A 13452-nucleotide genomic window follows, 5' to 3' on the forward strand; every position below is an offset into this window, starting at 1 on the left:
TGTATGGGATACTGAAATGTGACTGTATGTATTGTCTATTGTATAAATGTGGGCAGGTATGAAATGAAATGAGAAAATCAAAAACGAAAAAGTGGACTTCATATGAAGCTAACTACAATTTGCATTGGACAAAATGTGCAGTTGTCATTCCTTTTTAAATTGAAGACAGTTCCGCAAATTAACTAAAATGTATTCAATTATTTAAAAGAAAATATAATTTAATATTATGGGTATTTTAACTGATGTTTTTTATTAATTAAATTTACATTATTTCAATGGGAGGAAACAGCTGTGGTTCACTGCAAGCAATGCCTGAAAATGTCAGAACTTCTGTGTGCAGACTGAGAAACGTGCCAAAACACGCACAGAATAAAATTTTAATGAGGCTTGAATCCATCTGCACTCCAATCTGAATACCTTATTAACAGTTGGATCCACCGTGCTCATTTGATATGCTCTGAATGCAAAGGTCATTTTAGTCAATACTTCAAGACAGAAACATTCCACTCCCTCCAAAAAATCTTTTATGCTCTTTGTTACAGAAAATCAAGATTAGAATTTCAGAAAAAGCAGTAACTGCTTTTGTAAGGTTCCTGTGAAAGGAACAGGTACAATGGCTTTGTGTGAAATCGTAATAGGGCAAATAAAGAGATTGGTTAGCTACTTGAGGTAAGGTCTCAGGTGGACCGAATGCACAGGTGATTAAACAAGTTGTACATTTGTGAGCACTTACCCACAGACACACAGAGAGGTACTGTCTATAATCTAACGCCTTTTGAATTTCCATTTCTGTTCCATTTCTAAGGTAGGAAATCAAACCAGGATATATACAGTGGGCTCCATAATGTTTGGTACAAAGGCATACATATATATTTTTTTCTTGAGTTGGCTCTGTACTCCACAATTTTAGATTTGTAATAAAAAAAAATAATGTGTGGTTAAAGTGCATTCTCAGCTTTTATTTAAGGGTATTTTTGAATTCATTTTGGCTTCACCATTTTGGTTTTGGTTTCATTACAGAACTTACTATAAATAGTCCACCCATTTCAGGGAATCGTAGTAATGTTAGGGACAAATGGCGTCACGGGTGTTTCTGATTAGTTAGGAGTGTTCAATTGCTTCCTTAGTGCAGGTATGAGACAGCTTTCAGAATCTAATTTGGATTCTTGCCTTTTGATTGCCTTTGGGAGTCTATTATTGCACTTTGTCAACTTGAGGACCAGTGCTCACAAAAGGGTTCGCAGAGAGGCAGCACCCCACATCCTCCAGACATGAGCAACACCTGGGCTGATTACCAATCACCCTCAGGTGTGCATGTCTGTGGGTGACACTGCTGCTTCCCATAGACCTGAAGGCCTCCCAGGATGCTGGAGAAAGCAGGAAACACTAACAGCAGCAAGAGCAGCAAAAAGTCCTCTCTGTTCCTTCCACACCTGTCCCAGCAGCAATGGCCATAGAATCTAATGAATCCTTCTAATGCTTTAAGTCAGTAGTCACAAGTTTTTTAAAATAATTTATAAGATGAATTAACTACATCTATCTTTTGATTCAATATACATTTCTGAAGAATCACAGTGCAAAAAAAGGGCTTCTTTATAATATTTTTGTAGATCCCAAGGACCGAGTACAAGAGTTTTTTTTGTAATACTGCCGAGGCACTAACACTATTTCTAAATACATAAAATAAAAATTAGACTTGCCAGAGCACCAAAGGCCTTTCACTAGTCAATCTCAACAAAAGGTTTCAATTCTGAACAAGTTGTTGGTTTTATTCAATTCACCTACACATACTAGACAGTTAACCAATATCGGCCCCCTCAGTCAGTCTCTATCAGAGCAGCTGTTTGGGTAATGGGTGGGGCCAGTTCAGTGACATCATTGATACAGTGACATCATCATGGCACAATTTACCTTCTGTTCCTGTTTCTGCCTTATCTGCTGCAGCTCTACAGTCCCCACCGTGTTCGCCACGAGATCTTTCATCTTTTTCTCATAGTGTTCTTTCAACCGCGTCAGATCTTGCGAGAGCTAAAGTGGAGCAGAGCAGGCATTACCAAAAAAAAAAAGCGCCTTTTTTTTTTTTTTTTTTTTTTTGAAGAAGCGCAGCCGGTGGCAAACAGGACGCGCACCATCTCCAGCCCACCACCGCCATCACCAACACCACCGCCACCGCCATGTTACTGCTGAACATGTACTATGCTATTAATGAAATGTTAGCCCATTTCATATTGTCAAATCAAAAAGGTGATTTCAACCAAAGTAAATAAAAGCCAGACTTGGACAATTGGATTTAGTCACTTTTGTGGCTCAGTTGGGAAATGCACTCGCCATAAGCACTGGCTAAGCCCCAAATCCCAGACAGGATTGAGCCCGGCTAGGTCACTAGCCTAGAGTGACAGGAACATTCTTACTGGCAGGATACTGGCTTTGTCCAATCAGGAATATGGGGGAATTAAGCCAGGCTGTGTTCCGCAGGTTACTGCTGCGTTGTTTCCTTCCAAAGACACCCAAGCTGCTGATAGGCTACCAGCTGTTTTCAGTGCCAGCTGTTTTCACTCCTCTCCTCCAATCAACGCAACCGCTCCTGTAGATCTGTGTGGTCAGTAAGCTAAAATACATTTGCAGGCTAATGAATTGAAAGGGTTGCTCTCTTGCATGGACAGCACAGCAGTAACTCTGGCCAACTGGCCACACCAAATTTATAAATCGGGAAAAAACTTTTTTTTAAAAATAAATAAAAGCAAGCCATCACCACCCCACATTCTGCAGTGCACATCTCTTTTGCTTTTGAGGCAGACTCAAAAGCAAAACAGAAATTATAATTCCAAAACCCTCATGGTGAGGAGTTTATAATCCTAAATGCCACTGTATTGGAACTGGAGACAGTTCTAATACATAAAACAAGACAGCCGTCTTCTAGCAAAACCTGCATAAGCATGTTGAAATGCTTCAATCATGTTTAAAGCCAGATTGTCTTTATGGATAAGTGGAGCGGCAACAAAGTGGGAAAAATTCATTCCCTATTGCTCTCAGGGTTTCTTTAATAATTTACTCATTTCCTTTTTCAAACCAAGCTGCTCTTGCCGATATTTCATAAATATCATTTTTGCAGCTTCACGGCAAAACTAGACACATTCTGTTTGTTTTTATGCCTCACAGGCACAACAATAAATCCGTATTCATATTTTCCACTTTTTGAACTCGGATATTGAGGTACAATTTATCAGCAATTATATGCATTGTTCCTCACCTTCACTATAGCAGGTATCCACCCGATAAAACATTATTTCTTTTTTAATGAAGCAATAAGATGAGCAAATTTACAATTCTTTCATGGTTCTGTAATCCACCCAGTGGTATATAAATTCTTGTACAAAGTCCAAAATGCACTTCTCTTTTTCTTTCTGTCTTCAAAGTGCCGTCCAAATAAAGTGAAGAGGCTACATTCAAACGTTTCAAATAACATTTGTTTCCAACTGTGTCTCTATGGCTCTACTTAAATATAAGCGTAACTTCTATCCTCCTCAACAGAGAACGAGTCCAGCAATCACCTGCATTAATTCACATTAACCGGTATAAATGGTGTTTTTGAAGGAAGTTACACTTGCATTTAACTGCGGGTCAAAGTCGAGGACAAATGTGAATTGAATTCAGGCCCAGTCTCCACAGTTGCGAACCCGGCGGCAAAAGTTTTTACAAGGAGAAAGTTCAAATGAAAAACCTGCCCTCATTTGAACACTGCTGATGGAGAAATAGATGAAAGGGTTCCGTACTGAAATTTACAAGGGTTCAACGGGGTCGACGGTACGGCAGGTAAAATATAAACGATTTAATCGGTCCAGGCTCGTTCACTTCTAATTTAATGGGGATTGAAGTAATGTTCTGACATCGGAGGGAGTGAAAATGGGAAAAGTGGAAGATTAAAGGGAAAGCCGGCAACCCCTGGGACACGTTTACACACTTTATCTGGATCCCCACTAAACGGAAAGGTAAGGAACAACTTAAAATAGCACATTCGCTAACCTCAACCAGCAGGCAACCCACCCCCAGTGAAGTGGAATGAGGCTTTGTGAAACCCAATAATGGGAAGTTAAGTCAGTCGCAAATCTGACCCAATCAATGTGCTTTGCTCTGGAGAGCAACGTCTTCTGGTTGGTTCACATAAGACTGCTTGTTGAAGCTATGCCCACAATGGGTTTCAGGGAGCCACATTCTTGTACCCCCCCGCCCGCCCCCCCCCATACACACACACACACACAAATGTGCAAACACAAATGCACAAATGTCCATATATATCCACGTGTATACACAAATATACATACAGCTCATACACAAGTACACCCACCCACGACCACACAAGCACATGCGTGCACACACACACACACACACACATACACGCAGAACGGCGAGACTGTACACACGTGGGTCTTGCTGCGGGGGGTCCTCCCCCTCATGAAGGCGTCGGGGAGCCCGTTGCGGCCCTCCCCGTCGCTGTGCTCGTCGTAGCTCTCGAACTCGCTGGAGCTCCAGCCGTTGTCCAGGGAACTGCTGCCCCCCTCCTCCCCCAGCTCCACGTCATCGTAGATCATCTCCTCAGGATCTGAGCGCCAGGCACAAGATCAGCACATTCCTCATGTAGATATTACACAAACTCTACTGTCTCTGACTGTGCCTACACATGACTCAGACCAGTGGTCTCCAACCCTGGTCCTGGAGAGCTACAGGGTCTGCTGGTTTTCATAGTGACTCTGCACTTCATGAATCAATTAGAGCAGTTGATTACACAGTTAACTCAACTCACCCGGTGTCTTGGGTCTCAATTGGGTGCTGATTTTAAGGTGAAAACAAAAACCAGCAGACCCTGTAGCTCTCCAGGACCAGGGTTGGAGACCACTGACTTAGACAAACCATTAGCATATTCACTAAACACCATAGTTACTACCAAAGCGCTCCAGTCAAGTATGTGTAGGAGTTACATAAACAACAGAGTCACTATATATATTCTCAAAACTGTCCTGCCTCAACTGTGCATGCCTTGTACAAACACAAAAGCAAGCACAACCAGGAGCTACAAAAATAAAACATGCCCCCAACAGTAAAGACATATGACCATATACTAATACCAATGCGTTGGAATACGCGGTTAACAATATCGTATATATCTCAACCATATTATTATTGAACATTATGAGTCTAATATGTGTATATAACAGGTAGGGAGGGACGAGGAGCGTGTGTTGCAGCCTCTCTAAGTAGCTTCCTAGTAAAAGAAACAAAGAGCAGGGTTGGCGATGTCCGTAAAATACAGACACGCCTTACGCACTGCCGAGCACGGGACAGGAGAGAGACCGGAGGAATAATAAAGCAAGATGGCAGCAAACCGCACCGACCTGTAGTGGAATCCGAATTCTCTCTGGGGACGTCATCATAAATAACCTCGTCTGGATCTGTGAAGGCACATCGCCACGGACGTTTAGAAGACAAATGGCACGCGGATCCGCCCGTTCGGCAGGACCGACGGCAGGGGCCATCTCTCATTGGATGGCACCCAGGAGAAATGACGGAGAGGCAGTTCCGCAAAAAAAAAAAAGAAAAATGAAAAGAGGAAGGAAACTAATAGGACTGGAGCTTGCGGGAGGAGGAAAGAATGGCTTATGAGGGACACCGCAGTGCAGTAACGACCGTTCAAAAGGACTGAACGGGAAAAGAAAGCTCACTGCATGCTGTGATGGGACTTGCTACCCTCCTTCTTCAGATCTCCTGATACAGTATAGTGAACGCAAAAGATATCACTCAACATATCCCACAGGAAAGAGACGTTGTTACATTATAAAATTGTTAATAGAAAGAAACTACAGCTAAACCTTCTGAAATCTTCTTTTACCAATGGCCTAGTGTTATCCAAAGATGTAAGATTCAGACGAAAAGCTAGTCTAACAAGAGAAGCCGAGGATTTATTTATTTATTTGAAATGTATTATGGTTTTATGTGAGAGAACATCATTTCTTGCTTCAAGGTCATTACATGAGTTTCACTTTCACACAGACAAATGAAATTTTGAAACTTCACCATCTTGCGCAATTGCAGATATTCTATTTACTGACAAGTCATTCAACTCTAAAATGTTTCTGTACATCCTTCTTATAGAAAAATCCGGTGGAAACAAAAGATTCTGGAGCTGTCTGTGTTACTTTGCCAGCTATGGATGGTCTGTCTTCAGTCACAGCCCTTCACAAGTTACCATGAGCCCACATATCAGAACATAATGAATTTCATCAGTGGAAGAGCCTTCTAATGTAGACACCACGAGCTGAACATCTGGTCAGTATATACAATAACTGTTGTGGTGTAAGGCCAGGTAGATCTCAATGATATGAACACTGAACTGAATATCTTGTCACAATATAGATATAGATATATCTGTGCGCTGGAATATTGGCGATTGCTTACTGTCCATCCAGGCCGTGTTTGCAGGATCGGACACCCATCTGGACAGTGCATCTTCTTCTCTAATGACCGGATATTCTTCACTGATAGCATTCCGCATCACATTGGAATATAACACACAAGAGGGGTCCACATCAAGTACAGTATAGCAAGCAATTCCGTGGCATTTGCAATGAACGCAAAGCGAATACAAAATGAACGAGATAGAAAACATGCAATATATTTCCATTATTAAGTACTTTTTAGGTTCGCAGAAACATTATATATGCAAACCTCTGTTTCAATTAGGAAATGTGATGTTCATACAAAATTATATAACCATTCATTTAGCCTTAAGCTCATTTAGCCTTTATGGTAGTATTACAGTGAAGTTATATAGATGACACACTCAAGAGTAATTCAATTGTCTATTAATAATAGAAAAATTATCTTTGGGATAATAGTATAAAAATAGTCATCATAATAACACCTAAACTGCTACATTTACCCACAAGCCCAGCGTTATTTATGAGGTATGACACTCACCTGTCCACTGAAGTGCCGCACGTCCTGACCACAGTCACTGCAAAGATAAAGAAAGAGGCTATGAACCAGAGGCAAAGATGAGGACAGATACAACTTTCACTCAATATCACTCACTCAACTTTCAACTTTTCACTTCATGTAATTCATAACATGGCCAGTGATGCCGGTTTAAGAAATAGTTCACCACTAGGGGGCACCAAGACCTCGGAAACTTAAGTTTGCCCTCATATGACTCAACATACTTTAAGTAGTTATAAACAAAGTTGGGTAAAAGGTGACAGGGACAACATGATACATGTTAATGCTAATGGCAATGCACAATTCAAACTGAAATAACAGGGAAACTATTTGGCTGGTGGCTTAATTATGAGACATTATTATTTTTATTTACAGCCTTAATTTGAATTTTTGGCAAGTCCTTGGGGTCCATTTGTTGGAGAACGTGTAGTTCCTCTTTCTTGGTGTATCGAAGCTGTAATCTGGAGGGTCCCTTTGTCACTTGTTCATCCAGAGACACCATGAATGTGTCCCTTGTTTGTGGTTCTCTTCCTTCTCTATCTGATGGGATTCCCATGAGCCTCTCTGCTGACCCTGGCTCAACATTTCTCTCATTGTACCACACATCAGCCATGGCTGCATGTAAACTAAAGATGTCTATTGTCCATTCATGACATACGATTACAATATTATAAATGTGCACTTTTCAGTTTCAGCTCATTTCTATTTAATCAAGAAACTTCAATAAATGTACGGGAAAGACAGCATAAGATCTGATTCAGTCACACGCGATTTTGTGAAAATATGTGTAAGAATGCTAAGCTGTTTTAAAATGAAATTGGTTGATAAAGTCATTTTATCAACAGGTTGATAATCTCAAACTTAAAGCTAAAATTTACAGCCTGCAGAATGAGGGGGTGATTCATCCTTTCATCCTTTAAATGTCTCGGAGAACACAAAGGTCACCTCAGAAGATAAGGTGGGGTACCAGAGAAAAATGTTTACTGTGTGAACTGGACTTAATGTGTTCATGGCTGTGAACAACTGTTACAAAATGAGTATGGTACCTTATCGGACCTGTGTTTTGTTGTTGTTCCAATGACCTTTGGCATGCACTTATTGTACGTCGCTTTGGTTAAAAGCGTTTGCCAAATAAATGCAATGCAATGTAATGTAAAAATATGGGCCCTAGCTTTCAGGAATATTGCAGCATTGGATATTATGTTAAATACACTGTTAAGTGCACCTAATAAAGCAGTCTCCTCAATATTTCATGAATGAAAACGGAGGTTGCCAAAGAAAGTGGTTTTGTTATGCACTCAATGCAAATGTAAAAGATATGAAAATATATTAAAAGATATTAAAAAGGTATAAAATGCTTTATAGGGCATAGCTCGATCTCAGGACTGTAGTCACACGCTTTTCAAAAGCAACCAAACAAAACTTGTTTTAATACTTGTAATAAAATTACAGCTTTCCGACGGCTGGCAACTCATATTCATAGCGTCGAGCGCTCAGTAGGAGTGCTGATCTAGGATCAGTTTTGCCTTTTAGCTTATGGTAGGAAAAAATGAGGATACCGACAGGGAGACCTGATCCAAGATCAGCAGTCCTACTGAGACACTTGATGAAAACGGACCTCGGGCAATGCTACTGTGAAAAGAAAATGGTAGGAAAACAGGAAAACCTGTGAAGCCAAAGAAGGGCTTTAGGGAGGCCAAATTCTAGCCTCCAACTTCCTCTTGGCCAGGCTTTAAAAAAATAAAAATAAACAGACAATACTGTGACAAGTGATGAACGTTCTCATAGGACAATCCTCTGGGGACAGGACAGGAAGGGAAGAACAGGGAATTTCCCCCGGTTTGGCCATGGAAAGGGAAGGGAAGGGGGGGGGGGGGCGGGCTGGGGTCTAGGGGGGAGGTGTGCCTTCCTTACCGTCCTCGTCCACGGAGAGGTGGCGGATGATGACGGGGGTGGTGTAGGCCGGCGGGATGGCGGGAACGTTGGAGGGGACGGCGTACCCGCAGGCCATGGGGACAGAGTAGCCCAGGGGGGCGGCCGTCTCGTCCGGGGCGCCGGGCTCGGGCTCCGGGGAGGAGGAGGAGGGAGGGGGAGGCGGCGGCGGCGGCGGCGGCGGCTGCTGGTGCTGGAGGGGGCCGATGTCGATCACCGAGTACGGGCTCGCCTTTCCCTGTGCGGCCGCCGGGCGAACGGCGTCCTCGCCGGCGCCTTCCTCCTCTGAGGGACATCAAGACATCATCGTCATCATCATTATTATCAGACGGAAGATGACATTTTTTCTTTTAGCTTGATGACAACCATGACCAGCAATTAAACGGTAGTTAGGCTTGTGTTAGGCTTGGGAAAATCCGCACCCAAACCAACAAAGTTTGGACAAATTTGATTCTCTTAATAAAGGAAAATAATGTGACGTGCTCTCCTTTCAACGAAAACCAAATTAGAATTGGACAGACTTGATTCATTCAGCAATTGTCATTAACTCATAATTAAATGACGTGTTTCTGTTTCTTTTTTCTTCATAAACACACTCTGCTCAGTTGAGGAGACTGAATCCAGGCTTACGGCTCGTGAAAAGAGAGGGACCATGACAACCATCCAATTCAAAAGCACCCACCTGCGAGGGCACCATCCATGACAGAGTCCACAGCGCCCTCTGGAGGCGGTGGCAAATCTTGCTCGGGTTCCGATTGGGCGCCGTCCGCGCTAGAACTAACAGCACCTCCTACAGGTGGGGGCAAATCTCCCTCAGTTCCCAGGGGGGCCCCACCTTCGCCGTTCACTGAACCTGGGGCCTGCCCCTCCGTGGGTTCAGGCATGCCCTCTCCGGAGGGTACCCCGCCTTCGACGTCGCTCGGGGGCCCGTAGTCAGCGGCAGGGGGGGCGGGCGGCGGCCTGTCCGCTTCGGGAACCTCGTCTCCGCTGTCGTCAAAGTCAAACTGCTCCCCCTCCTCTTCCTCGGGGAACGGGGAATGCTCAATAAACACTGAATAAAGAGAGAAACAATAAGTAACTTTCCAAACCAGTTCAATTTCACAAACCATTTAAATTAGGCTACACATAACTAAACATATCAATAATGAGAAACACATATTTCAGTCTACTATTTGATCAGGTATCAAACATAATTATTACTGTTTTTCAATGAGTGAACTAAAAATCGCAATTCATATTATCACAAATATACAAAATCAAATAACAAGGGGAGGGAACAAACTGACATAAATAATTTCAACGAAACCTTGCAGATCAGAGAGACACAGACAGACTGCACGAGTGAAAAGAGTTTTTCCCTTTTCTTTTTTCCTTCTACATATGCAACTCTAAACATCTAACACCGCAAACTCTCGAGACTTCCATCACAAACAAATGTGCCTCCAACAAGCAGAACTGTAGCAGCAGCCCATTAATTACAGACAAAACCGCGGGTAGCAGTTGAGTAATCTTCCAGGACTACACACAGCGTAGCGATGCCATTCATTTGAATGGGGCACCAGTAAGTCACACCGTTGCGGTTGCCGGTTTGACCGATATTTTGAAGCAGACGGAGGTAATAAAAGGCAATAAAATGTCTGACCTGCCGTCCTCAGGCTATTTATAACCATTGATGGTAGTGGGTACAGTGGAGACCCCCCCCCTAACTGGTAGAGTCAAATATAGCACTCCAGCACTAAGCGAAGTTTGTAATTTGCACTGGGTGTGACCGTACTTTTTGATGGAGCCCTGGCCAAAAAAACGCACTTAAAAAAGGGAGGAACAACTTAAGATTAAGGTCAGAGAAAACACCGGCCACCACAACTGGGAACCGTAATTTGCAAACATCGAGGTAAAAATTGTGAAAAGCAACAATCTGTGGCCCACTCACAGATTCGACAGTAATAAGAACCATGTTTAAACCTGTCTAAAGGATCCCACCATGGCCGATTATGCCATTTGAAAAGCGGAACTCGATTCTGTTGAATTTAGAAGGGTTAGATAGAAATAAAGTCAACTGATGAAGCGTTTCTTTATAAAAAAGCCATTATAGGACCATGAATGCACTGAATTGACTGTTTAAAAAAGGCTCTTTAATCCCTTTTTTTTTTTTTTTACTTTTTCTATCAGTCGGAAAGCAGCCAATCACAAATTTTTTTTGGCCCACCACTACTCCTCTTATTGAATGAAGGCTTTATTACTTTATTAAAGTTGACAAAGAATTCATTAGGCTAGTTGAAGCCACTCCGATACCCCCGCCGATAGCCCTTGATAAGGTGAGGAAAAAAGGAAAGAAAAAATAAGGGGAAAAAAGTATAATAGGAGGGAAAATCAATTCAGAATATAAAATTACAAGACAATGATGCAACACAATATTATAATAATAACAATAATTTGGACATCATTTTCAAAGAAAATAATTTGAAAAGCAACAAGAAACAAAACAGAACAAAATAAATAAATAACGATAAGTAGCCTAAATAGATTTTATTAAAATACGACTGGAGCTGAAGGGATTTTGCGCTTCGTCGACAGCCAATCACGTCTGAAGGCCTGTCCTACTGCTGCCATGCAACTCTGTCAGTGTGGCGGCGGCGGACGAGCCCGCAGGCCCTGTGTCCCGCGCACGTCCGAGCTCCACTCCTCGCCGCGACGACCACCAGCCGAGCTGCGCGGTCCGTCTGAAAGGCCCCATCGAGCTGTCGCGCTTCAACAGTGATGTGAAGGAATCCCCCGCTGACTGCAGTCTCCCGCCCTGCGCTACGCTACGCCGCGACGGACAGCTCGATGCCACGAGGGACTCGAAGGCCAGCTGGCACCGGCGCCAAAACGATAATTATTTTATCCTCTCACACACGAGGTGTGTCGTCGAACCGCGCGCTACAGCTTGACCCCGTGCACGGCAGCCAGGAGGCCATAAAATGGCTGTTGAAGATATAGCACTCGTCTGCACAAAAACGTGAAACGCAAAGCTGCTGAAATACTGGTATGGATGCCAAGGGGCAAACAGTGAATCACGTTCTAAATATCACCCACATTCCCAACAGGTCACGGCATTAAATTGTACTTCACCAGATGAGCAGAACAAGTTCGAACAGCGCCATTTTCTAAGCTCGATTGGAAAAAACGAAACGGGGAAATTAGTATTTACCTGCTATCAATCAAAAACAAACGAAGTCCGTTAAACAAACCCATACTAAGCATACCAAGTTGGATATTGGACTGCATCACCACCAACTATGGCATTTTTCACTTCAAAGCTCCAGAAGCAGTAGCAGTTCATTAAAGGAACTCACAATCGTAAGAAATACTGGCAGATAAATAAAGATCTTCAGGATGCCAAACGCAGATTAAAAAAAAGTCGGCGATAAAATTTCCTCAAGCAAAAAAAAAAAAAAGAAAAGTCTTCCCCTAAGAACAATACAGGCAATTTCCCCTGGATAGGAGCACTAAATAACAGAAAGTGCCTTCTCTCGCTAGGCACAGAAAATGTAATTTCTCCCGCTCCCCCCCCCCCCCCCAAAGCTGTGCCAAGGGAGTGTTAACTCCGCGGGCAAGGGCGGTTAAATTCACGCGGATGACACGGGGAAACCGGGAGCGTTCCTGAGGGCATTTCCGCAGCGAGCGCGTGCCCTGACGGCGCTAACCCCGCGCCGCAGACAGGATGTGCTCAGGGAGGGGGGCGAAGGGGCGAGGCCCCTCCGCCACAGGATGCAGTCGCTCGACCTATCAGGAAAAAAGGACACCCGGCAGATCGGCCCCGGCGGAATGTGCGAAAGGAATGCGCTCCATTCGAAACGTTCGACCGTCTGCGGCGCGGCTAAGCGCTAACGCGTTCCTGTGGGCCTCGCTCGTGCAGACAGGGGCAGGGTCTTCAAGCCCTTTGGGCCGAAGCTTTTTAAAAAAAATGTCTTTCAGTTGAGCGACACTTAAGGGCGTGAAAACAGGCGCCTCCACCTTCCGCCGTCTCGCGCTTTCCGTTTTTCTCCCCAGGGCACATTTTTTTTAAAATTTCGTTAGCGTCTGCCGCTGCCATTGTCCTCCGCCGCTCCCCTCTGGTCAGCTGCGTTTCCCCTTTGCCGACAGGTTTCCATTTTAGCGCTGTTTTTTTGCGTGCCTGTCTTTTTCCAGGCTCATCAAAGGACCGCACCGCTCAACAAACGACCAACTGTCACCAGCTCTTTTTTTTTTTTTTTTTTAAATCTACATTTTTCACTCCCAGTCTTGCCCAGATTTCGCTGTCGGAAAAAACGCTTTCCCATTTCTTTACCCTTTCATGCATCAGCAATATGCTATGTATATTTCAGGGCTGATTTTACATTACTGTCAGACACAGTAAGTGTGCTCTCAAATGTATTTGTGCAGGATCTGTCACTGTTAAGGCCTGTCGTTTTGCTCACAGCATTACAGCCCTTTAGATTTTAATGGAAAAAAAAGACGGATCGCGCTTCAAGTAAGAACTCGTATGTCTGTATTCGGCTTAAGAACTGG

General features: G+C 43.5%; 1 protein-coding gene across 2 annotated transcripts in view; it reads right to left on the reverse strand.

Moving 5' to 3' along the window:
• arhgef10 (Rho guanine nucleotide exchange factor (GEF) 10) overlaps positions 1 to 13452 on the reverse strand; it is an 87117-nt gene that overhangs the window by 52840 nt on the left and 20825 nt on the right. Inside the window, exons 3-9 of one of the 2 annotated variants that reach the window (XM_035379936.1) lie at positions 9605 to 9973; positions 8905 to 9207; positions 6973 to 7009; positions 6451 to 6530; positions 5391 to 5447; positions 4422 to 4600; positions 1912 to 2028 (exon numbers count right to left, since the gene is read on the reverse strand). In XM_035379936.1, coding sequence (XP_035235827.1) covers positions 1912 to 2028; positions 4422 to 4600; positions 5391 to 5447; positions 6451 to 6530; positions 6973 to 7009; positions 8905 to 9207; positions 9605 to 9973 — 1142 coding nt within the window. The remainder of the gene's footprint in view (positions 1 to 1911; positions 2029 to 4421; positions 4601 to 5390; positions 5448 to 6450; positions 6531 to 6972; positions 7010 to 8904; positions 9208 to 9604; positions 9974 to 13452) is intronic. The other variant, XM_035379946.1, reaches the window with a different exon arrangement.

This window comes from Anguilla anguilla, chromosome 1 (genome assembly GCF_013347855.1).
Source record: "Anguilla anguilla isolate fAngAng1 chromosome 1, fAngAng1.pri, whole genome shotgun sequence".
NCBI classification, from domain to species: Eukaryota; Metazoa; Chordata; class Actinopteri; order Anguilliformes; family Anguillidae; genus Anguilla; species Anguilla anguilla.